The sequence below is a fragment of the Xenopus laevis genome, chromosome 2L (genome assembly GCF_017654675.1).
Source record: "Xenopus laevis strain J_2021 chromosome 2L, Xenopus_laevis_v10.1, whole genome shotgun sequence".
Classification (NCBI taxonomy): Eukaryota; Metazoa; Chordata; class Amphibia; order Anura; family Pipidae; genus Xenopus; species Xenopus laevis.
This window is the reverse complement of record NC_054373.1, coordinates 177,817,262-177,842,756: the sequence shown is the minus strand read 5'-3', so window position 1 is coordinate 177,842,756 and position 25,495 is coordinate 177,817,262. Positions and strand designations below refer to the sequence as shown.

The 25,495-nt window shown below is 42.1% G+C and overlaps 1 protein-coding gene across 1 annotated transcript; it reads left to right on the top strand.

Annotated features, from left to right (window-relative positions):
* Nucleotides 1-877: 877 nt before the first annotated feature.
* usp35.L (ubiquitin specific peptidase 35 L homeolog) lies at nt 878-23,632 on the top strand. Its single transcript, XM_041582707.1, has 10 exons — nt 878-1,566; nt 2,494-2,629; nt 2,903-3,032; nt 4,548-4,649; nt 5,841-5,999; nt 10,227-10,420; nt 10,550-10,643; nt 11,652-11,758; nt 13,289-14,534; nt 22,556-23,632. Exons 1-10 carry the CDS (start codon nt 885-887, stop codon nt 22,721-22,723), a joined length of 3,018 nt encoding a protein of 1,005 aa, XP_041438641.1. The 5' UTR covers nt 878-884; the 3' UTR covers nt 22,724-23,632.
* Nucleotides 23,633-25,495: the final 1,863 nt, after the last annotated feature.

Genomic DNA, 25,495 nt, shown 5'->3' with positions numbered 1-25,495 from the left:
TACATTTGTAGCCTTACAGAACATCTGTTTTTTTAGATGGGGGCAGTGACCCCCTATTTGAAGGCTGAAAAGAGTCAGAAGAAGAAGGCAAATAATTCAAAAACTACAGAAAATAGGGATGCACCGAATCCACTATTTTGGATTCGGCCAAACCCTCAAATCCTTCGCGAAAGATTCTGCAGAATACCGAACCGAATCCAAATCCTAATTTGCATATGTAAATTAGGGGTGGGAAGGGGAATTTTTTTTTACTTCCTTGTTTTGTGACAAAAAATCATGGATTTCTTCTAATATTTATTTGCATATGCTGATCCGGTTTGGCCGGGCAGAAGGATTCGGTCAAATCCGAATCCTGCTGAAAAAGGCTGAATCCCGAACCGAAGCCTGGATTCGGTGCATCCCTAATAGAAAAGAAAATAACAAAGACCAGTTGAAAATTGCTTAGAATTATCCATTCTATAACATACTAAAGTGAACCAGCCCTTAAAAGGTACTTGAATCAAATGTGGACATTTGAAAGCTGTAAAAAGTCAAGAAAAAGGCAAATTACCCAAAAATGATAAAATATAAAGAAGACCAGTTGCAAAGTTGCTAGGAATTGGACATTCTATTACATACTAAAAGTTGCACATGTAAGCACTTCCACCTGGACTTACCACAACAACTTTGGAATTTTGGGGAAAAAACAATGCATTATGGGAAAAGACATGATTTTGCTCAATATGGCACTTTGCTCATTGCACTTGTGGAGGTAAATGAGCCCTATAGGGTTTCATTCATTGCACAGGGCAGCTGTGTATATACTCATGTACTTGTTATAATCAGTATTTGGTCAGATAAATGTCTTATAAATATTGTATTTGTTTCAGGATCTAGAGGAGACCATGGATAAGATATTAGAGGCTGTCATTCAGTCTTCTTACCCTTTGCATGTAAAGCAGAGCTTGGCCCGACGGGTCATTGAAGCTTCCAAGCAGCCCATGGACAGTGATCAGTGTTGGTCAATGCTGGAACTTTCCACCAAGCTTTTCTTTTTGGGAGAGACTCACTTCTCCAGGGAAACGGCCAGAGAAGTCCTCGAAGTGTATGGCCGGTACCACCCGGAGGAGTTTGAAGAATTTTTCAACGCTAGATTTCTCCTCAGTCTTCTACAGGAAGGTTATGGGGTGCTGGGGAAGAGGAGCACCCACATTTTGGATTATGTCCACCTTGGGCTTAAGTTTGTGTGTGACAAGCCCACGGCTGAGGAGATCTTCAGGTTGCTGCGGATTGAAGTTCTTCGTATGGTCTGTGAAAGGCCAGGGCTTAAGCTTTGTGTTCGGATCAGCAAGATCTTAATGTCATACTCACAATGTATTCCCACCGGGAAACACCAAGTGCTGTTCTTACAGCAGCTCATCCGCTGTATCGGCCACTTCCATTGCTCGTCCCAAGCAGAGGAATATATAGTGCAGTTCCTGGATCAGGTGAACAGGGTCGGTGGACTGCTGCAACAGATCTGGAGTTTTCAGACTTCCTTAGTCCTTCCATGTCTAAAAGAGCTTTTTGCAATCATATCGTCAACAGGTAAAGAAAATTATTCAAACAAGTGCCCCACCAGGATGTTTTATATTAAAGGCTATTAGAATTCATTGCGCTTCCCTGAAACTCAATGATACCCAGCCTTTATGGTCACAGAACCCCTCAGTGACTTCTAATATCCTTATCATTTACAGTAGGGGGTACATTATCCCTTATAATACATGAGTGATACTCAGAGTTCCCTGTATAACTCAGCCTGCAGCCTTGTGCCTTTATATGGTCACAGAACAACCCCTCAGTGACTTCTAATATCCTTATAATTTACAGTAGGGGGTACATTATCCCTTATAATACATGAGTGATACTCAGAGTTCCCTGTATAACTCAGCCTGCAGCCTTGTGCCTTTATATGGTCACAGAACCCCTCAGTGACTTCTAATATCATTATAATTCTTTGGATCATCATTTTACTTTAAATTAGAATGACATTTCTTATAATACTTACATAAATGAATCATGTGATACAAATTACAACTTTAAGCAACAGTTATTAGAGATGATATTGCCTAGCCCTGTTTATAAGGATATAATACACAAAAGCCATGAATATCTTGTAAATTATATCCTTATAAACGGTGAGTTCTGATTTCATCAGTTATAAACGGTGAGTTCTGTAATGTATCTTATGTCATTTCTGTCACATGACTCACTGAAATTTGTGTATTATAATAAATAAAGTACCCCCAGTTGCAAAATATGAGGATATTAGAAGTTACCTCGGAGTTTCATGACCTGTATAAAAACACTCGGCCTTCGGCCTCGTGTTTTTAAGTGGTCATGAAACTCCTCGGTAACTTATAATATCCTTATATTTTACAAGAGGGGGTACTTTATTCACTATATATTTAACAATATATTTAACAGGTTATGTATGTATTTTGTGTATTGTATCATTATATGTCTTTTGTACAGATGAGTATGAAGCTCCGTCTAACTGCCTAGCCAGTGTGGTGCAGTATATTCCCTTGGAACTGATGGAAGGTGTTGTAAAGAATTTGGCTAATGCAGACAATGTGTCAGATACACAGATCATGGTGGCCATTAGCAGGTATGTGTTGGAATCCTCAGAACATAAATGGTTTATGGAGGATATTATCTACATAGAATGAATTGTCATGCTACCGCTTGAGGTTCATTTACTCCTAGTATAATCGAATATAATGAATTTGAAACAACAGCACCACCTGCTGGTCATTTCATCTAGTGACTAAAGAATTTAATTTGGATTTTGGCCCAGATATGGAGAGTGTTCCTGCTGCCATGTTTTACTGGCAATTTATATTATTTACCAATAACTTCATATGTGTTTGTCTATTCGCAGGATGATTGAGTGGGTCTCGTGGCCACTGGGGAAGAATATCGACAAGTGGATAATTGCTTTACTGAAGGGTCTGGCTGCCGTGAAAAAATTTAGTATATTGATTGAAGTTTCTATTTCCAAAATCCAGAAGGTCAGTACTATATCTGCTGACACGCTCGGTGACTTTTTTGGGGGGCCCTGGATGGGCTGGTGGGGGAGAAACATTATTAATAGTACCCATGACATATATCTGGTGGGCGGGGGTCCAGAAAATGTTGTTGTACGGGGCCCGTGATTTCTGATGGCGGCCCTGCTTGTAATTTAAGAGTCAAACCACCAAAAAACCCCACATCATCTATATCATTAGTGCCTATGTGAGCATCAGAAGTAAACCTGCACCCCTACTTAATTTTAGAATGTTGGGGCCTATAATAAAGAAAAAACTGCCACAGATCTTCCAGTCTTCAAGGTGCACCTTCCAAAACTAGTGATGCCATCCACATTGTGTTTTTATTTAATTTAACCCCAAACCTCTCAGTGGTTAAACCCTCAAGCCAAGAAGAAGCCGATTTACACTCAGTGACATATAACATTCAATAAAAAAAGGGCCTGTTCCTTATTATATGAGTATGGGATCTGTTATCCAGAATGCTCAGGACCTGGGGTATTCTGGATAAGGAATATTTCTGTAATTTGGATCTCCATACCTTAAGTCTACTAGAAAATCATGTGCACATTAAGTAAACCAAATAGGATGTGTTTTTTTTTGCCACCAATATGGATAAATCTTGCAGCTTAGTTACAATGAAGTACAAATTTACTGTTTTATTATTACAGAGGAAAAATTGAATAATTGCTGAAAATTAGGGATGCTCTGAATCCACTATTTGGGATGGGGACGAATCTCCAAATCCTTCATGAAAGATTCGGCTGAATACCAAACAGAATCCGTGTCCTAATTTGCGTATGCAAAGGGAAAAAACATTTGTTTTACTTCCTTGTTTTGTGACAAAAAGTTATTTCCCTTCCCGCGCCTAAATTTTCATACGCAAATTAGGACACAGATTGGGCCACGGGGATTGGGCCAAATCCTGGTCGAATCCTGAAACAGATCCTGGATTCGGTGCATCGTTACTGAAAATTAGAATTATTTTTCTGAAAGTCTGTTGGTGTTAATTTTTCACCTTATTTTAATGACTATTGCCAAATGTAGGAAGACTTTTGATTTTATCAAAGACGTAACAGAGAACCCCCCTAGGCAGTGGAAGAAACACCGTTTTATACTAGGGATGCAACAAATCCAGGATTCGGCCTTTTTCAGCAGGATTCGGATTCGGCCAAATCCTTCTGCCTGGCCCGAAGCGAATTCTAATTTGCGTATGCAAATTAGGGGTGGGGAGGGAAATCACGTGACTTTTTGTCACAAAACAAGGAAGTAAAAATGTTTCCCCTTCCCACCCCTAATTTGCATATGCAAATTAAGGTTCGGATTCGGTTCGGTATTCGGCCGAATCTTTCACAAAGGATTCCGGGGTTCGGCTGAATCCAAAATAGTGGATTCAGTGCATCCCTTTTTTATACCAATGGAGCAATGAGATATAAGATGTCAGAGCTGTTATTTGTCACTTTCCACTTATATTCACTGTCCCATCTCTTCTGATTCTAGATGTTCTCTAAGCTCTTGTATCCTGTACTGCGGGACGCGGCCCTTTCTGTCCTGAGATACATGTTGCTCAGTTTCCAGCACTCGCCTGAAGCTTTCCATCTGGTAAGGACTGGGTTATCCCCTGCACATATGCACAACCATACAGTTAAAGGGATGCTTAATCTTTAAATGAACTTTTAGTATGTTATAGAATGGCCAATTCTAAGTTACTTTTCAATTGGTCTTCATTATTTATTTTTTATAACTATTTGCCTTCTTCTGACTCTTTCCAACTTTCAAATGAAGGGTCACTGACCCCATCTAAAAACAAATGCACTGTAAGCCTAAAAATGTATTGCTATTGCTACTCCGGTCTCTTATAAAGACTAAATAACTCAAACACCACAAACAAAAAAATTGTGAATTTTCTCAGAATATCCCTCTCTACATCATACTAAAAATTAAATTAAAGGTGCACAACCCCTTTAAGGTGTCCATACAATGAAAGATCCTTGAGGTGATGATGTTGGGCTGATCCGTTGTTTGCCTTTGGGGATACAAAAATGGGGACACTAGCCATAGGGAATAGAACCACATTGGTTTTCCCCGACAGGGTTTTTAAACCTGCCCAATTGATATCTGTCATGTAATCTAATGTGGATTTTATAGTTTTTGTATTGTTTAATACAAACTTTCTCCAACTCTGCAGAACCAGTGGCTGCAGCAAAATAATCCTCTAAATAGAATCCCAGTTTATCTGTTTAAATCTGGCTCCATGATCTTTGTCGGGGACACATACTCCTGTCAATGTAATCCCCTAGTGCTCCAGCACATGGACACCGGGCACTAGGACCCAGCAGTCTAGTGGAACCCAAGCCCAAAATCCAGGAATGGACCCAGTCCAACACTAATTCTGTAATTCTGTAAGAAAGCAACATGGATTTGTCCAATGGAAATATATTAAGAGTTGAATAAATATTTACCTGGTTTTTCCCCAGGCTCAGCCTGCAGTTTCAGCCTTGCCTACGTGGCCATTGTCTCACTGGCAGGGTGGCCTTGAGTTTTCTTCTCATCCCCAAAACCTTTTCTATTAGTTTCTGGTCCAACAGATCTGGACTCATGACTCACTGGTAACAATATGTGGGGCATAAGAAGCACAAGAGGCGCTGTTAATGGCACTCTCCATAACAGGGGCCCCTTCCTAAGTTTTCTCATAGCCTGTCTAAAGAAACCCCGTAAATCTATATGTTTCCCTGTATTATAAATCCAACAGATAATAACAACTATAAGGCCCTTATCTCTGTTTTCCTTCAGATTATCCCCCACATTCCCCAGCTCATATTCCATCTCTCCAATGAAAACTCCAACTCCGCAGCCAGTTGCCTGGAGCACCTCGCAGAGCTTATCCACTGTATGATCTTCCGCTTCTCCGGATACCCCGACCTCTATGAACCCGTCATGGAAGCAGTAAGGGTAAGGGTCTGACTTCTGCAACTACATTCCTTGGATTCTTATCTGGATTCTACTCATCTTGGGAGTCATTAGAGTCCTTGTGCTCCTTGGAGTCAGGCCGGGACTGGCAATCTGTGAGTTCTGGCAAATGCCAGAGGGGCTACTGTAAGATTCCATAGACAGTCACTATTTATTGAGCTGGTGAGGGACTGATTGGGCCTCTGTGTACTTGAAATGCCAGGGCCTATTTTGACTCCCAGTCCAGACCTGCTTGGGGTCCCACATGGTCTGACAGTTTGACGTTTCTTATTAAAAAGAAAATCATCCTAAATCATCACCTTTCATTTGTATTTAGATATTTAGATATTTATGGGGTTGGGTGGAAATTCAGGTCATTGGCAGAGTTGTCTGGTAACCACATGTCTTTAAAGGGATTTTTATGATGTCGTTTTTATTTCTAAATGACACTGTTTACACTGAAAATAATTCACAATATAAAATGTCATTCCTGAACCAACAAGTGTATTTTTTGTAGTTGTAATATTGGTGTGTAGGCAGGGCCAGGCCAAGTTATTGTGGATCCCTAGATCAGAGCTTCAATCAGTGTCCCCCACCCGCTCCTACATTACCACTTCCCACCTTCCCATTCATATTGCCCCCAATCTGTACCTGTATCAGTTTAAGTCAAAACATCCATCATATTGTCACCCCCAAACTTTACCTATGGTAAAGAGGGAGTTGGAACAGGCGGTTTATAAAATTGAAAAACTATTAAAGGCCAAGCAAACCAGGGTTTAAAAATAAGAAAACAATTCCCCTTAAAAGTGTGCCCCCCCCCTCATAATTGCGCCCTAGTGTCAGCCCTGTGTGTAGCTGCATCTCAGGTCATTTTAACAGTTCATGTGTTTTCAGAAAAGCACATGACAAGGCATGGCACTGCTTTTTGACAGGCTGTTGTTTTTCCTTCTCAATGTAACTGAATGTGTCACAGTGGGACATGGATTTTTGCTATTGAGTGTTGTTCTTAGATCTACCAGGCAGTTGTTATCTTGTGTTAGGGAGCTGCTATCTGGTTACCTTCCCATTGTTCTGTTGTAAGGCTGCTGGGGGGGGGTGAAGGGAGGGGGGTGATATCTCTCCAACTTGCAGTAAAGCAGTAAAGAGTGACTGAAGTTTATCAGAGCACAAGTCACGTGACTGGGCATACCTCCCAAAATTTTGGAAATAAAAAGAGGGACAAAGAAGTTGCCGCACGTAGCACGGTGAATTTTTACCGTGCTTTTTACCACGCCCACTTTTGTGGCCACACCCCTAATTACCATGTTCATTTTACAAAATTTGGCAGGTTATGAAAGTTTGAACATATTTCTATGTTTTTTCAGTTATTACAGTTTTGCTAATGAAGGTGAATTGCGAGTCTAACTTCTCCCAAGGGACCTGTTATCTTATATTGTTACAATTACTTATTTGCTTATCTCGAAATTGTTACAAAAAATTGTTATCTGCTGCTGCGGCTGTTCTGGGCTCTCTGCCAATTAAGTTAGAAACATTGTTTCTTTTTCTGGCTGTTCAGTGCAGAGAAAAACGGGACTTTCCAGTACAAACAAGGGACTGCGGGTTGAGCTGTCAAAAGAGGGACTGTCCGTCTTAAAATGGGACAGTTGGGAGGTATGGACTGGGGGCAGCTGGGAAACTGACAATATGTCTAGCCCCATGTCAGATTTCAAAATTAAATATAAAAAATGCAGTTTGCTCTCAGATTTCAATACAGAATTCTGCTGGAGCAGCTCTATTAACGGATGCGTTTTGAAAAAAAAAAAATTTTCCCATGACAGTATCCCTTTAATGAGATAATGATCTCTGCTCCATGTTACCCTTTATCATTATCCCTCTATTGACAAGGGGTCCTTGGACATCTCTGCTGTTGTATTGACCTACATATGAGGTCGGTCCCCAACCAAAGATACAGGGCCCCAGTGGTCTGATTGGTGACCCAAGGGGACTGATTGTTTGGATCAGACATATGTTTTATCCAGTTATTTGGTGACCATGGAAAACACAGAGATCTCAGCAGTAACAGGATTTTCCACTTCTACTGGAGGTAAAGGATCAGAGTAGATTTATTATGTTTTATGGTTGTATGTGTATTTTTATGATAGCAGGGGGAATTTGGTTTATTATTGGGTTTATTACATTGGTTTACTGTATATTTTAGCAGTTTGTGCAGAAGCTGCAGCCTTTGTTATTGCCCAACCTGCACCTGCTGTTCCACCTTTATTCTACATGGGCCTCATTTACTATTGTGACAAAGTGCAAAGCAGCATATGGGTATGTACCTACATGCATTTTCATGTTCTACTTTAAATATGATTAAAGGGATGCGTCACTTTGAAATTAACTTTCAGTATGTTATAGAATGGGTAGTTCTAAGCAACGTTTCAATTGGTCTTCATTTATTTTTTTTATAGTTTTAGAATTATTTGCCTTCTTCTTCTGACTCTTTCCAGCTTTCAAATGGGGTCACTGACCCCATCTAAGGCTGCAATTGTACTATTGTTGCTACTTTTTATTACTCATCTTTCTATTCAGCCCCTCTCCTTTTCATATTCCACTCTATTATTCAAATTAATGCATGCCTTTTTTTCCTTCTTTTAAATGGGGGGTCACTGACCCCATCTAAAAAACAAATGCTCTGTAAGGCTACAAATGTATTGTTAGTGCTACTTTTTATTACTCATTTTTCTGTTCAGGTCTCTCCTATTCGTATTCCAGTCTCTTATTCAAATCAATGCATGGTTGCTAGAGTAATTTGGACAGTGTCGGACTGGCCCGGCGGGACACCGGGAAAATACCCGGTGGGCCCCGACCCTTAATGGGCCCCCGCCGGGCCAGACACCTCTCCAGAGATCTGTAAGAAAAAGTTTTTCTCCCGCAGCGCCATCGGCGCAGCGCCGATCAGCGCAGCGCCTTCTGCGCATGCGCCAGGCACCTAGGCGCCTTCACGCTGGTGCGCCTAGTGGCGCCTTTGTGTGGGCGCACTCGGTGCATCACAATGGGGGGCAGGGGGGGTCGGAAGGGGCCCTGGCCAGTAGTCCCGGTGGGCCCCGGGCCCCCCAGTCCGACCCTGAATTTGGAACCTAGCAACCAGATTGCTGAAATTAAACGGTAGAGCTGCTGAATTAAAAGCAAAATAGCTCAAAAACCGCGAATAATACATAAATGAAAACCAATTGCAGATTATATAATAATAGTAATAGGAACAATATGTTGTGCTTCCCAAGGCACTGCATGCACTTCTGTCTTTCACCACTTGGTGTCGCTGCTTCTGGAACAATGTCTGGTAAATGAAATATATTCTGCATTTGTCTTGCAAATTAGCCATGTGGGTACCGATATAGTGAAACCTTCGCAGCCCCGCTAGGTACATGCATTTAATGACTATTCATTTTGGAACACTAGAATGAAATAAGTGTTCCTACAGAGCAACGAGAAGCTTGAGACTGATAAATCATTCCTTTTATAATGAGCTGGACATGAAATACACACCCTGCATGGCTGAATAGTGTTTAATTCCACTGTATATAATTCCATATCACCTGACTGCATAGAAACCAATGGATTCAAATGAATAATTATCATACTGTAGCTATGGCCGATTCTGCACAAAATCCTTCCATACTGATTCATCTGCCCAAGGTATAAAAAGAAATACAGGTATGGGACCTGTTATCCAGAATGCTTGGGACCTGGGGCTTTCTGGATAATTCGGATCTTCATACCTTAAGTCTACTAGAAAATCATGTAAACATTAAATAAACCCAATAGGCTGGTTTTGCTTCTAATAAGGATTAATTATATCTTAGTTGGGATCAAGTACAAGCGACTGTTTTATTATTACACAGAAAATCATGTAAAGATTAAATAAACCCAATAGACTGGTTTTGTTTCCTATAAGGGTTAATTATATCTCAGTTGGGATCAAATAAAAACTAAGATATAACTTAGGTAAAGCACTGCGTAATTTGTCGGCGCCATATTAATAAATAAATGATGATGATGATGAAGTACAAGCTACTTTTTATTACAGAAAAAAAGGAAATTATTTTTCAAAATGTGGATCATTTGATTATAATGGAGTCTACGGGAGACGGCCTTTTTCTGTAATTCGGAGATTTCTGGGTAACTGGTTTCCGGGTAATGGATCCCATTCCTGTACCTTGATTTTGTGTTTCTGTCTTTTTTCTTTAGAAACTTCCAGTGCCCAATGAAGAGAGAATAAAAGTGCTCCTAGGACAGAACGCTTGGACGGCGCAGAAGAATGAGCTGGCAGCTTATTACCCCCGACTGGCATCCAAATCCGACACGGGAAAAATCGGCCTCCTCAACCTGGGAAACACCTGTTACATGAACAGTATCCTCCAGGCCTTATTCATGGCATCAGAGTAGGTGACTGCTAAATCTCCGCTCTGGATTTTGGCTCTAAATAGGGGGTTTTATTACCAGCGGCTGCTTGCTTCAGTCCTGAGTTAATTCCTGATTCTCTGAATTTCTGAGGTTTTCTGTTGTTTCAGTTTCCGGCACGCAGTGCTCTCTTTAAAGGAGACCCATTCTCAGCCGCTGATGATGAAGCTGCAGTGTCTGTTCTCTTTTCTGGAGCACAGTCAGGTCAGGAGACAAGCGTCCCGTGAAACATCATTCTGCTCAATTCCATCTTTCACTGTTTCACTGTCAATGTAATCCCTCTAAGGATAAGTAAACCTTTAAATAAGTTAAAATAAAATTAATGAGGGTGTCATTCTAAGCACTTTTGTTATTTACATTCATTAATTATTTTCTTTTATTTCCAAGATATTAAGGGATACATGTACTGTTAATAGGAATTAATTTTGTTACAACAGCGCCACCTGCTGGTCAGTTTCCCACCAGTCTGACCACCAAGTAGTCAAGGAAGTTGTCAGGAGAAAGAAAGAGGCTGCTCTGATGTTCTTCTGCTTAGGAATAAAATTAGAAACCTTTCTCAAATCTTTCCTAAGCAGAAGAACATCAGAGCAGCCTCTTTCTTTCTCCTGACAACTTCCTTGACTACTTGGTGGTCAGACTGGTGGGAAACTGACCAGCAGGTGGCGCTGTTGTAACAAAATTCATTCATATTAACAGTACATGTATCCCTTAATATCTTGGAATTAAAAGAAAATAAATAATGAATGTAAATAACAAAAGTGCTTAGAATGACCCCCTCATTTATTTTACATTCACTTATTTTAAAGGTTTACTTATCCTTTAAAGTAAATGAAAAGTAACTTGCTCAGAATGCTCTTCTAAGGACTTTTGCTGTTTACATGAATTCATTTTCAAGATAATACCAGTTTTCATTCTGCCATATATAATGAGTTTAAAAGCAACAGCGCCACCTGCTGGTGGGTTGTACCGACTGTGACAATGATATTCCTGAGAAGAGAAACATAGACAATGAAGTTAGTGAGTAGAGAAGAGTTTCTCTGGTTGGTTCTAAGCAGAGCAACATTGTTCCTTTTCTCAGAAAATTCATTTTCAGCCGAGTACATTTATCAAAGGATAGGATAATAATGTTTCACAGTAGATATACAGGTATCACAGTAAGTGAATTATTGTGCATCACCTGCCTATAATAAGCCTTTCATTTCTGGTAACCAGCGCCCTGCGATTTCACCAGAGAATTTCCTGGCATCCTCTTTGCCTCCTTGGTTTACTCCGGGTGTTCAGCAGGATTGTTCCGAGTACCTGAAGTACCTTTTAGATCGGTAAGTATCCAGCACAGGGAACCTTAGAGAATTCTGTATCTTGCATTATAGGATATGAGTAAAAGTATCAGACCTGTTATCCAGAATGCTCGGGACCTGTGGTTTTCCGGATAACGGAGCATTTCTTAATTTGTAAATCCATTTCTTAAGTTTACTAGAAAATCATGTAAATATTAAATAAACCCAATAGGCTGGTTTTGCTTCCAATAAGGATTAATTATATCTTAGTTGGGATCAAGGGAAGTTACTGTTTTATTATTACAGAGAAAAAGGAAATAATTTTTAAATATTAGGATTATTTGGATAAAATGGAGTCTATGGGAGACAACTATAATTCGAAACTTTCTGGATAATGGGTTTCTGGATAACAGATCCCATACCTGTATCAGTGGATTATGCAGCAACAGGGGCAAACATTGTCTCTGCCTGGTGGGCCGTAATAATCTGTGAGAATATGATCAGCTTTGTGCAGCTAAAATTATGAAAGCAAACATCCCATTGGTTCTAAGGGCTTATTTACTAACATTCCAATTTCTGTTTTTTCCCACAAATCATATTCATGATTTTTTTTTTAAATGCCTCTAAAGCTCCAAAAATGTTAGTTAACTTCGGCAAATAAAATCGCTCAAGGTCCTGTATAAGTCAATGAGAGCTACGCTGATCCTGTTGGTCCAATTTTTAGCTATTCGGACTGTTAGTGGCTTTTTTAGGATTTTCCTGCTAGTAATTGCTGGAAAAACTTTTACAGTGTTTATTCGTATTTTTTGTGGATAGTTCAGTATTTTTTTTTCATTCATACTTTTTTATATACGGATATTTTAATAAATTACATGGCATTTGTGATTTTAGAGAAGAACAGTTTAATAGTACAGGAAGGACCTATTATCCAGAGTGCTTGGGACCTGGGGTTTTCTGGATAACAGATCTTTCAGTAATTTGGATCTTCATAGTCTACTAGAAAATCATGTAAACATTAAATAAACCGAATAGGCTGGTTTTGCCTCCAATAAGGATTAATTATATCTTAGTTGGGATCAAGTACAAGTTACTGTTTTATTATTACACAGAAAAGGGAAATCATTTTTAAAAATTCAGATTATTTGGATATAATAGGGTCTATGATAGCTAGCCTTTCCATAATTTGGAGCTTTATGGATAACCGGGTTCCAGATAATGGATCCCATACCGTAGTTTTCAAAAACTCTAAAACAACTAAAATGAAAGTGTTGATCAATGGGGATCCTAATGTTGCTGCAAAAATAACTGAAAATAGACTGATTATTTTCACCATTTATACATTAAAAATGTAAATAAGAAAAATGAATATTAAGCCATAGAAGTCAAGTCTTCAGCACTGAAGCTAGTCGGAAATATTTTTTTACCCCTGCAATTTGGTGCCTTTGCTTGAAAATTAACAAATTTTGATAAATCCTTCTCTCGCAAAGGAAAAAAAGATGAAGCTGGGCCAAAGCAAAGGGAATACCAAACTATAAGTGAAATTCTAACGTATCTGTTCCACTTATTCCAAAGGCTCCACGAAGAGGAAAAAACAGGGAGAAGGATCACCCAAGCCCTGGCACAAACCAACAGTAGCTCTAGTTTGAAGAAGATGGTGCCCAGTGACAGGACCTTGCTCGAGCAGATGTTTGGTGGAAGAATCACAACGAAAATCCGTTGCCTGAAATGCCACGGTGTTTCCTCTAGAGAAGAAGTTTTTACGGACTTGTCACTTGCGTTCCCTCCCACCGATGATGTCCCAAAGCAACTCTCAAAGACCTCACACCTGCCCTCAGCTGGGGAAACTGGGCCACAGAAATCGGACCTAACGTGCAAAGTCCAGGAACAGTCCACCACCAAGTCTCCAGAGACAGTCAGATTGCAGTGGAGAACCAATAAAACGCCTCCCGATGAGAACTCAGAATTCAGTAGAAACATAGAAAAGACATATCCTTTCATCTCCAGACTGGAAAGCCAAGACGAGAATAACCATTCCATCGTAAGAAACAAGAACGTTCTCTCTGTGTCGTTGAAAGAACAAACCGGAGGTCAAAGGGGTTCCCTGTCTTTGTCGGATTTAATCAACCATTTCTTGTGCCCCGAGATGCTGACTGCAGACAACAAGTACCGATGTGACACTTGTGTCTCACTGCAGGACGCAGAGAAGGTGGTGGAACTGACCACAGGTCCTCAGTATCTCATTTTGACTTTGCTCAGGTTCGCCTTCGATTTAAAGGCCATGAAACGAAGAAAGATCCTTGACAATGTGTCCATTCCTCTGGTTCTGAAGTTACCCATTCAGGTGGCAGGGACAGAACTGAACGAGGCTCGATTTGGGCAAGACAGTAGGTGCACGTCTAGCAAAAGCCACCAGTCTGTCACCTATGACCTCTGTTCTGTTATAGTGCATTCTGGGTTATCCTCAGAAACTGGACACTACTATTGTTACGCTAGAGACTGCATGGACAAAGACAACCAGAAACTGCCCAGTATGGGTGTCAGAAAGTTAAATACTGATAAACACTTGGACTTGGAAGTTCAGTGGTATCTTTTCAATGACACCAGAGTCTCCTTCTCTTCATTTGAATCGGTCAGCAACATAACTTCTTTCTTCCCCAAGGACACTGCTTATGTTCTTTTCTACAGACATAGACCTCCTCAGCAGGCTGGGGCATCATCAGGCCTGGAGGCTGGTGCTCCTTCCTTGTCACATGGGGAGGTTTCTCTGAGCAAGGAATTAATGGAAGCCATTTCTAAAGACAACATCAAGTATTTGCAGGTAAGCCATAAAAACAAATAGAAGTGCAATGTCAGGTCAAAATTCCCTGTAGGAACGTCCCAGCAATATTAACTATAAATATCTTTGCAGAAGCCAACATATCAATGCAGATCCCAATCACAGTTGTTACCCTTCATAGAGCCTTCAACCTATAGGTGGGTGTTAGTGAAGGTCCAACCAGTGTTGGACTGGGGTGTCTGGGGCCCACCAGGGGTTCCATCTCAGGGGCCCCTACCTCAGTTGTGGGCTCCTGCCCCTCCACCTTCTCTCCATGCAGCTTAGCTCCTCCCCCATCTTTGTCATGAGCACCTCCACCTGACCCCATCTCGTGATGCGAAATGCAAAGGAAGTGCTCCCAGCTCCCAGCAGGGATTGGGCCTGGGTCTGTGGGGCCCAAAAGGGCCAGGACCCACAGGATTTTTTCCTAGTGGATTTTAGCAGTGGCTTATTAAGGCTTCATCAGATCTTGGGGTATCAGTAACAAGCTACACAATCACAAACTGAGTCTAGTTCAGTGTTTCCATGGCTTTTTAGTAGACATACCTCCCCAAGTGGTACTAAATTATGCTGGCCATACATAATGAGATCACCTCGTGAGGTGGGTCAAATGATAATCCATTCGTTTGGACCCTGGGCTGACAATCAGATCATAATTGAGACCTGTGAAGGCCTCTTAGGAAAGCACTGCCAGATATAGGTCAGCCAATCCCTTCCAAGGGCCCATAAACTAATACACTCGATAGCAGCTGATTTGGGTCTGGAGTTGGCAGCTATCATTGGCCTATATACAGTATGTACGTATACAACCTCCTTGTGCTCTTTATATGAGGGTAGTAAATGTCTCCCTTCAGGGAAAGTTTTTTGTTAGGGAGAATGTCAAGTATTTATCGGTGGTCAACCGAAACTGCCCCTGGGGTTGTGGATAGGGTTGCCACCTTTTAAAACAATGATTACCAGCTGGTGGTGGGGGCGGGAGCAAATGGGCGGGCCGTGATGTAAAAGGGGGCAGGCCGTGATGTAGAAAGGGGTGTGTCATGATGTAAGGGGGGACCTAAACGCGCGATTGGCCTGAAGGTAAATTTTGAGCGGGTTGGGGGCGGCCGAGGGCCTTTATTAGTAGTATTACAAATTTACCGTCAACTACATTGCTGGTAAATTTGTAATACCGGACACCTACCTTGGCAGGTGTTTTACTGGCTAGGCAACCCTAGTTGTGGAGGAGACCCAGGAGCATTTTCTTGCAGCATTGTCCCTTGGCAAAGAGGGTGCGCTCTCAGGTCTCCCCAGCTCTAAATGCTCCGCTCCTGCACACCCTGGGCTATGCTGAACTGGCCTATGGAGTGTCAGCCAGACAGTGCAGCCACGAGACGATATACCTGGTGATCACAGTATATAAGTACCATCTATGGCATGGCTGATGTTGTTATACTTTTGGTTCGGATGTGACTCCTGAGAGCATTGTTAAATCCATCACGGGAGAGTTATGATATACAAGATCTTTAGAGTCACCTCGCTCCTGGTACACCGTTTCATTATGGAGGGGATTTACTCTGTAGCCTTCAGGCCATGGCAGTTTTCTTTCTATAAGGAGTTTCTTTTAGTATTACTGTCATATTTTTATTTCAAGAACATGATTCTGTGGGGGTTTTTTTAGGCATGTTCGATGGATTCACGCCTTTGCGTTTATTATAATGTTATTTCTCTAGTCGGCCCTCCTGTCAGTGCAGACGTATGGGTCATGTCCAGGTTCACCTCTGGAGGCAGGACAGAAGAATTGGTCTCTTGGCCCCTCCCTCAGGATATATAGGCTGGCTCCGCCTCTGTTCCCCAGTTTTTCTGCCTTGGAGATGAAATAGAAATCTCTCTTCTGTTATTTTTTCATTTTTTATTTTTCCTTACAGCGTTCTAGAAACTATGGAGGCATGCAGTGCTGTCTCCCAACATGATATATGTTCCCTCCTTGCTGGTATGTTGCAGTAAGTGGAACATTGATTACACATTCCATGGATTCTTCCACCAGCATTATGGCCATTCCCTCCTTGCTGGCATTTTGTAGCAAGTAGAACCATTACGCCAGTTTCCATGGAGGCATGAAGAGCTGTCTCCCGACGGGTATGCCTTGCTGGCAGTTGCAGCAAGTGGACTGGCTCTGAACAATCCAGTACCCTGGTACAGTAGGTTGTTGGGCTAGGTATGCTGAGCTACCGATCTTCCCCTTATCTATGGCCTGCCATATTTACAAAAGTTGACCCCCCTAACTCCTCTTCCTGTGCAGTTACACCAACCTGGCTATCCCTTAGCTAAGAAACGTGTCCATATGTTATACTGATGGGCTAAGAAAAGTTGCGGCGGTCAGTGAGGCAAGCAGAAGCGACTGGTTCACTAACTGCTTCCTTACGTTGGTTGCGCATTTGGATCTGGGCACCGCGGCTCTTGGCATGAGCCATTTTGTCACGCTTACAGCGGTGCGTAAACACGTACAGCGCAATGACATCATCACCGCCATTTTAGATCCTGACCGCATGTACACGCACTGCACTATCTCTCTCAGACCGGTGGAACAATTCCAACAGCACGAATAAGACTGCTTTCATCTCTTCAGCGGCACTAAACAGGGAACTACAACACACTTCAGTGTAGTGAAAAGCCCAGTATCTGGTAACTATTTCAAATTAGTATACCATGGAGAGATCAGATTCATTAAGGGAATTAAGAGAGGACATTCAAGCTGTTAAATCGGTTAAAAAGCCAGCTAAAAGGCCTGTCAAAGGGATAAAATGCAAAAAGTGTAAACACACACTTAGAAAGTCAGAAGCGACATATTGTTCTGACTGCATGCCCGCTGAGCCACCAATACTGTCCCCTCAACAGCTTACCACTGAAACCAATTCACCCATATTGGATTTACAAAGTAATGAGGATTCCTTGCCTCATACACCCATAACAGGCAACGCGCCATCACAAATCCCACCGCAAATAGGGGAATTTTTAGAATGGGAAAAACTGCCCTTCAGCCTTCCACTTCCCAGCAAAAGGCCACTAAGCGCAAGACACTTGACTCTCCACCTGATGTTTCAGACTGCGAGGAAGGCCTTTCCTCCCACTCAGATGCCATGTCTTTTCATGCTTCTGTGGCACAGGAATGAGGTGAGTTCAGACTCACATAGTGACTGGGACACTGAACCACTCACCTTTGCCAAACCAGATATCTCCAGAAAACTCCTGAGGGAGATGATGGAAACATTGGAAATAAAAGATGAAACCGTGGCTGTGGTATTCACCAAAAGAAAACACGTGCATTTCCTATATTTAGCTCAATCACTAAAACTATTGATACGGAATGGTCACAACCAGACCGACGATTTACCTTGTCAAAACGCTTTTATGATACTTACCCTGTTCCAGAACAACAATATAAAGTCTGGGATGAGCCTCCTAGGGTAGATTCAGCCATTTCTAGACTCTCAAAACAAACTACCCTACCGACCGAAGAGGCAGCATTCAAAGATTTTACCAGACTTAACACTGCTCTTTCTTTTTTAGCTGATTCGGCATTAGAAGTCATCCTGCTAGCAGCAATGTCTTCAGCCAATTCTGTAATGGCCAGACGGGCTCTCTGGCTACGCCACTGGTCAGGGTATACAGCCTCCGAGAATAAGCTCTTGCAACTCCGCTATACAGGTGAGTCCCTGTTTGGACCAGACCTCAAGTCACAGAGGTCACGGGAGGGTACTTCCAGGAAAAAGGGGGTCGCATGGATCAACCCAACAGATCCACCAATAGACGATCATCGACCACTCCTAACCGCAATTTTTGCTCATTTTGCTTCTCTTCCTTTCGTAACACCAACACAGAACAAAGTACGCAATAAGCCACAGTGGCAACAAAAGAGTAGACACAGAAAGCCTACCACCACCAAGCCCACCTCTACCTGACTGCCCCCACCAAAGTAGGAGGTCAACTGTCAAGCTTCCTATCCTGCTGGGAAACACATATTACGGACAATTGGGTTCTGCAAATTATCCACAATGGCTACAGAATACATTTCAACAAATTACCACCAAGACGTTTGTTCCATTTATAGTGCCTCCACACAAACATCAGGCCTTGAACGAAGCCATACTAGGTCTGTGGCAATCAGGAGTCATTACACTGGTACCAAAGCTTCAAAAATTCAAAGGATTTTATTCCAACCTTTTCCTGGTCACATAAAAAGATGGAACCCGAATGCCTCATGGCGTTGATCGACCTCCAGGATGCTTACCTCCATGTTCCCATCCACCTCAGCTCTAAACCCTTCCTACGATTTGCAGTTGGATACCAACACTTTCAATTTGTAGCTCTTCCCTTCGGGCTCTGTACTTCCCCAAGAGTGTTCACCAAGGTTTTGGCACCACTGATAGCTCACTTGAGGACAATGGGAATTCATGTGTTACCATATCTGGACGATATGCTCCTCAAAGCAGCGTCTTGGGAGCAATCAGTCAGGGATACGACAATCACCCTGCAGGCCCTGGCACAACACGGTTGGCTGATAAACCACCGCAAAAGCTCACTTCTCCCTGCCCAACAGATAACCTTTTTTTGTCTACAATTCGACTCCAGGTACCAGACGGTACAACTCCCAGAGGACAAGGTAAACAACCTTGTCAACAACACTACAAAGCTCATCAAGCAAACTACAGTGACGGCTGGCAACTGCCTTCAGCTCTTAGGGTTCATGGTATCGGCTCTAGAAGCAATCCTGTTCGCCAGATTTCATCTGCGTCCTCTACAACGCAATTTCTTACAATTCTGGAACAAAGATCATCAGGATCTCCAACAAACCATTCCCATCTCTCCACAAGTCAGGAGCAGCCTCTATTGGTGGACCAACCAAACACACCTACAATCGGGCAGGAGTTGGGCCCCAGTCACTTGGGAAGTGGTAACGACTGATGCCAGCCTGTTCGGCTGGGGAGCGGTATACCGCAATCACACGCTACAAGGTCGCTTGAACCAGCAGGAATCCTGCTTGCCAATTCAGTCAGACAACGCCACGGCAGTAGCCTACGTCAACAAGCAAGGGGTAACCCGCAGCAAGCAGGCTATGCTGGAGGCTACAAAGATCTTGAAATGAGCCGAACTCCATGTTCCAACCATCTCGGCGGTGTTCATTCCTGGGGTGCTCAATTGGAAGCAGACTTCCTCAGCAGACAAACACTCGACCAGGGGGAATGGAGTTTGCATCACAAGATATTCTCCCAAATAACCAGTAAGTGGGGGATACCAGACATAGACATTATAGCATCCAGACACAATTTCAAAGTTCCATGTTACTGCTCCAGAATCAAAGATCCAGGAGCAGCGTTCACAGACGCTCTGGTGCTACCTTGGAACTTTTGCAAGGTCTATGCCTTTCCTCCACTACCGATCCTACCCAGAATCATTGCCAAAATCAAAAGGAAAACGACCACTATACTAATTGCCCCAGATTGGGCAAACAGACTGTGGTACTCGGATCTGATCAGCATGTCCATTTCCAGACCATGGAGACTGCCCATGCGGTCCGACCTCCTGATGCAGGGACCACCCCAACCTGTCCATGCTGCGTTTAACGGCCTGGCACTTGAGACCCAGTTGTGGTCCAAGCGGGGGTTCTCCCAGATGGCAATAGATATTCTTCTGCAAGCACGTAAACAGTCTACAACAAAAGCCTACTATAAAGTATGGAAAACCTTTATTAACTGGTGCTCCCATAGACAACAGTCGTGGGTAAATAGCACACCACAGATTGTCACAGACTTTCTTGCTTCGGGCTTTAGGAAGGGATTGGCACCTAGGCGCACTCTCAAAACACAAATATCGGCCTTATCTGTACTATTCCAGTTTAATTGGGCGGAACAACCAGATATTCGGCAATTCTTGCCTTAAGAGTCAGGCCTCCCTTTAGGAATCCTACACCTTCTTGGGATCTGACAATAGTGTTACCGACCTTACAAAAGGAACCATTTGAACCTCTTCATACCTGTGACCTAAAATGGTTGACCCTCAAAGTTGCCTTTCTTATTGCTATCACTTCAGCCAAAAGAATGTCTGAGATAGCGGCATTATCCCATGCCGAACCTTGGCTTGTTATCCATAACGACAAAGTAGTCCTTAGGACATTTCCTCATTTCCTTCCGAAAGTAGTGTCAGCTTTTCATATCAACCAGGACATTGTTCTTCCGTCTTTCTGTCCCAATCCGAATAATGACAAAGAAAGACAATTACACAAGCTGGATGTTGTGAGGGCAATTAAGATGTACAAAAAACGAACGGCTAAACTACGCCGATCGGATTCACTTATGGTCTCATATTCCCCAACACACAAAGACCTAGCGGTGTCCTAACGCACTATTGCTAGATGGCTAGTAGAGACTATCAACCAAGCCTACATTCTCAGCCACAAAAAGAAACCATTCAGAGTGGTAGCTCACACTACAAGGACACAGAGCACCTCTTGGGCTTTCCAAAATTTGGCTACTCCAGAACAAATTTGCAGAGCAGCCACATGGGCTTCACCCAACACTTTTATTAAGTTTTACCAGTTACATGTTTTTGCTTCTACACCGGTCGTAAAGTTTTGCAGGCTGTGGTTCACAGAGACATATTTAAGTTTAATTGTGAAACTGGACATGACCCATACGTCTGCACTGACAGGAGGGCCTACTAAGAAAAGTATTTATTGAAAGTATAAATCCCCTTATGTTTGGGGGTCTTCTTTATCTTTTGGGAGGGGGACAGGATTAGGGAGGTGGTGGGCTCTGGATATTTTGGTTTGGTGGAGGGGAAAGGAATCCAGATTGGACAGAGATAAGTCTTTGAAACTGGCTATCCATTGGGTGTTGTTGGAATTGGTGAGTATGTGGGGAGGGGAGGCAGTCAATATGTACAAATAGGTGGACTTTGATAGTTGGCCTTCCTCATATGGGTGGAATGGGGAGGGAGTCTTCTGGTGGTGGGTATCTTAAGTGGACTTATTTAACCTGCCATTCATTTTATGTTAGTTTAAGAATTGTATTATGCTTTGTTTCTTTATTGTAAGCATTTATTTTAATAAAAATCCCTATATATTTATGTATGTATGTATGTATGGACAAAAAGAATAGATGGGGCTTTAGGCAATCAATGTGGTCAGCCAAATCAGGACAAAAATATTATAATTGGGGCCTATGAAGATGAGTTGCTCCGATGTGGTCCTCACCCATTGGGATTTTTAAACCTGCCCGATAGATATCTGGTCAGTTTTCTGCCCAGATATGGGTCAGGCAGACACTCCTAAGGTCTGCTAACATGGTCTGGAGAAGCTGAATCACCAGCTTTTATCGGCCCCTGTATGGCCTGCTTTAGATGGGGCCAATGGAGATTGAATCTTTTTTAAATTATTTTTGGTGGCTCTTGTTTTTTGAGTGCCTGGATGCCACCTGTTTTGTGCTATTGGTTTATATCCTCTCCCCAAGCTGAGGGTCTGGGGCCTGTGCACCTGGACCACCTGTTCTATGTGGTACTTTAGAGATTGAGTCCTGTGCCCCTATTTGTTGTTTCACTGTGACAGTCTCCGAAAGGCGAATAAAATGGCTTGGATAGATCTTGGCCGCCAGGCCTGGACTGGGAGTGAATAGAGGCCCTGTCATTCCAAGTACATAGAGGCCCAAACAGCCTCCTACCAGCCCAAACAGACCCCTACTAGCCCAGTATATGTTAACTTTCTATGGAGCCGTACAGCAGTCCCTCTGGCATTTGCCAGAACCCATAGATTGCCAGTCCGGGCCTGTTGGACGCTGCCTAAAATGTCCCGGTTTTAGCTGTTCAGACGTTGGGAGATATGCATTAGGGATAGTACTTCTCTTAGTCTCCTTCTTTTACTGGTCTGGTGGAACCATATTAGAACTCATTCATGCAAGGCCTTTTGGGCTGTAGTATTTTTCTAGGGTTACCTGTGACTGCCATGGGATTGTTATTTTAGATGTAGCCTTTAATTGCAACACGTGTCATTGCAGGAGCAAGAGAAGGAAGCTCGGAACCGAAGTGCCTACATGTCCCCCCTCCTGAAGTCTCCCCTCTGGTGGCAAGACTATGACAAGGACAGCGATGATGATGATGGGTCCGCAGGGAGTTTGGGACCAGCAGGAGGAGGTTCAGGGTCTTTCCACAGCCTTGTTTTTTAGGCAGATATACAAAGTCCTGATTGAATTATATCATCTCACTGAGTGGGACTGGTTCAGCACAAGGGTATCTGTGATAATGACCAGCCTACAATGGTCATACTTAGCAACTGGCTTGTCCAGCGATACATACGGCAGCCATACGTTACAATATAAATCCCTTTATAGCCGCTGAGTGCAATCATAGTGACACCTTTTTAGTTTTTGGCACTGGAAAAAGATTTATCAGGGTTACGCATTTGCATAAAGGGCAAGACTGACTCAGAACCAGACTGGAATAGGTTTTCAATCGCTGCTCATCAGATTCCAATTCCAATGTCTTTTTTTTATTTATAGGGGTCCTGGGTATAGGTCTCCCCTGTGTGCTCCATTAAAGGGGTGGTTCACCTTGGAAGGAACAGTAACAGCAAAAAAATTAAAGTGTTTTAAACTAATGACCATGTAACGCTAACTTGGCTAAGCAAAAAGGGGTTAATGTCCAGCTAGTGCTTAGAGCATGGGTTTCATGTGACTCAAACACCCAAGGCTAGGGCCTTTGCTAAATGGAAGATTTCAGGAATGGTGTAGTGCAACTACAACTCTCAGGCTACTGTGCAACAAACAGGAAAGAATGGGTGCCAGGAGGTTCTTGCAACATAACAAAATAACTTTTATTTGTCCAAGACAAATGACCCATAGGTTTACTTAAAGTGGTACAGAGGCATTGGCAATATACAGGCACACCTATACTACACAGCTCCCACAGAACTGGCAGGCTCACAAAGAGCTCATAGATAGAGGCAGAATATAGAGAGGCACATAAAACTCACACAGAGCTTCAGAGGTAGAGGCAGGTGCATTCCTTGAGGCTGTAGTCAAGGCAGTACAGCACCTCCAGCAGAAGTACCTCACACGTGGTCTGGATCTCACACAGATAACAGATAAGTACTACTATAGTTTATATAAACAAGCTGCTGTGTAGCCATGGGGGCAGCCATTCAAGCACAGGATACACAGTAGATAACAGATAAGTACTACCATAGTTTATATAAACAAGCTGCTGTGTAGCCATGGGGCAGCCATTCAAGCACAGGATACACAGTAGATAACAGATAAGTACTACTATAGTTTATATAAACAAGCTGCTGTGTAGCCATGGGGGCAGCCATTCAAGCACAGGATACACAGTAGATAACAGATAAGTACTACTATAGTTTATATAAACAAGCTGCTGTGTAGCCATGGGGGCAGCCATTCAAGCACAGGATACACAGTAGATAACAGATAAGTACTACTATAGTTTATATAAACAAGCTGCAGTGTAGCCATGGGGGCAGCCATTCAAGCACAGGATACACAGTAGATAACAGATAAGTACTACTATAGTTTATATAAACAAGCTGCAGTGTAGCCATGGGGGCAGCCATTCAAGCACAGGATACACAGTAGATAACAGGCCTCTCCTATTCATATCCCTATCAATGCATGGTTGCTAGGGTAATTTGGATCCTAGCAACCAGATGGCTGAAATTGCAAACTGGAGAACTGCTGAATAAAAAGCTAAATAACTCAAGAACCACAAATAATAATGAATGAAAACCAATAGCAAAGATTGTCACTCTCTATATCATACTAAAAGTTAACAACCCCTTTAAAATGTTTTAAATTCTGTGTTTATTGTTTAATAAATTTAGTAATTATTCTAAGCCATAGGCAGGGCAGTGATGCACAGGTAGAATGTGACTTGCCCAATGCCGCACCAAGGACTCCATGACCTGCAACAACTCAGCAACTGAATTAACTCCCGAACATAATGACACCCACAGTAAATTCAGCTCATTTTGTCCTTTAATTTATTATTTCCAGTGCATTGTTTTTTTTGTTTGTTTGGCAGCAAAACCGCTATGTTGCAGGATTCCCCGCAATTCTGTGATCTAAATATAACACACATGCCGAGATTATTACATAATAAATAGATGTATAGAAATATATCTATAGTTTGTGTCATATTGAGTTTATTACTATCCTCCGAGGAAGAAATAAGTGGAAGCAGATGCTGTACTATTCTGGTTCTTAGTGGGTGGGCTTAAGAAACCAAATAAAAATGTATGTTAATTGATATACTGGTTAATTGGTATACTAGTTCATTGATATACTAGTTAATTGGTATACTAGTTAATTGATATACTGGTTAATTGGTATACTAGTTAATTGTGATATACTAGTTAATTGGTATACTAGTTAATTGATATACTAGTTAATTGGTATACTAGTTAATTGATATACTGGTTAATTGATATACTGGTTAATTGGTATACTAGTTCATTGATATACTAGTTCATTGATATACTAGTTAATTGGTATACTAGTTAATTGTGATATACTAGTTAATTGGTATACAAGTTAACTGGTGCACTAGTTCTGTGCATTCACTTTGGTGTAAGCCGGGGTCCCAGTCCAGACTTACACCAAAGTGAATGCACAGAACTAGTGCACCAATTAACTTGTATACCAATTAACTAGTCTATCACAATTAAATGTCACTTGTATTGGTATCCCTTTACTCCGTAATGCACTGTGTGGAATGATGGCCCTATAAATAATAATAAAAAATAATAGACCATAAACATAATGGGAAGTCAGTTACTTAACGCAGGACCCACACATGCAAAGAACAGGCAGAAGACAAGAAAGATGAATGTACCATATTTATTGATGGCAGAAAAATATGACTATGCCTAACACGTTTTTTCTACAGGTTTTTTCTATTTTACAAATGAGGCCCTACTTACATCA

Bases quoted from the DNA above. Each gene is read 5' to 3' on its own strand.
- usp35.L (XM_041582707.1), top strand. From the start codon at position 885: ATGGATAAGATATTAGAGGCTGTCATTCAGTCTTCTTACCCTTTGCAT. The intron at 3,033-4,547 runs GTCAGTACTATA...TTCTGATTCTAG, and splicing joins CTATTTCCAAAATCCAGAAG to ATGTTCTCTAAGCTCTTGTA. The intron at 4,650-5,840 runs GTAAGGACTGGG...GTTTTCCTTCAG, and splicing joins CGCCTGAAGCTTTCCATCTG to ATTATCCCCCACATTCCCCA.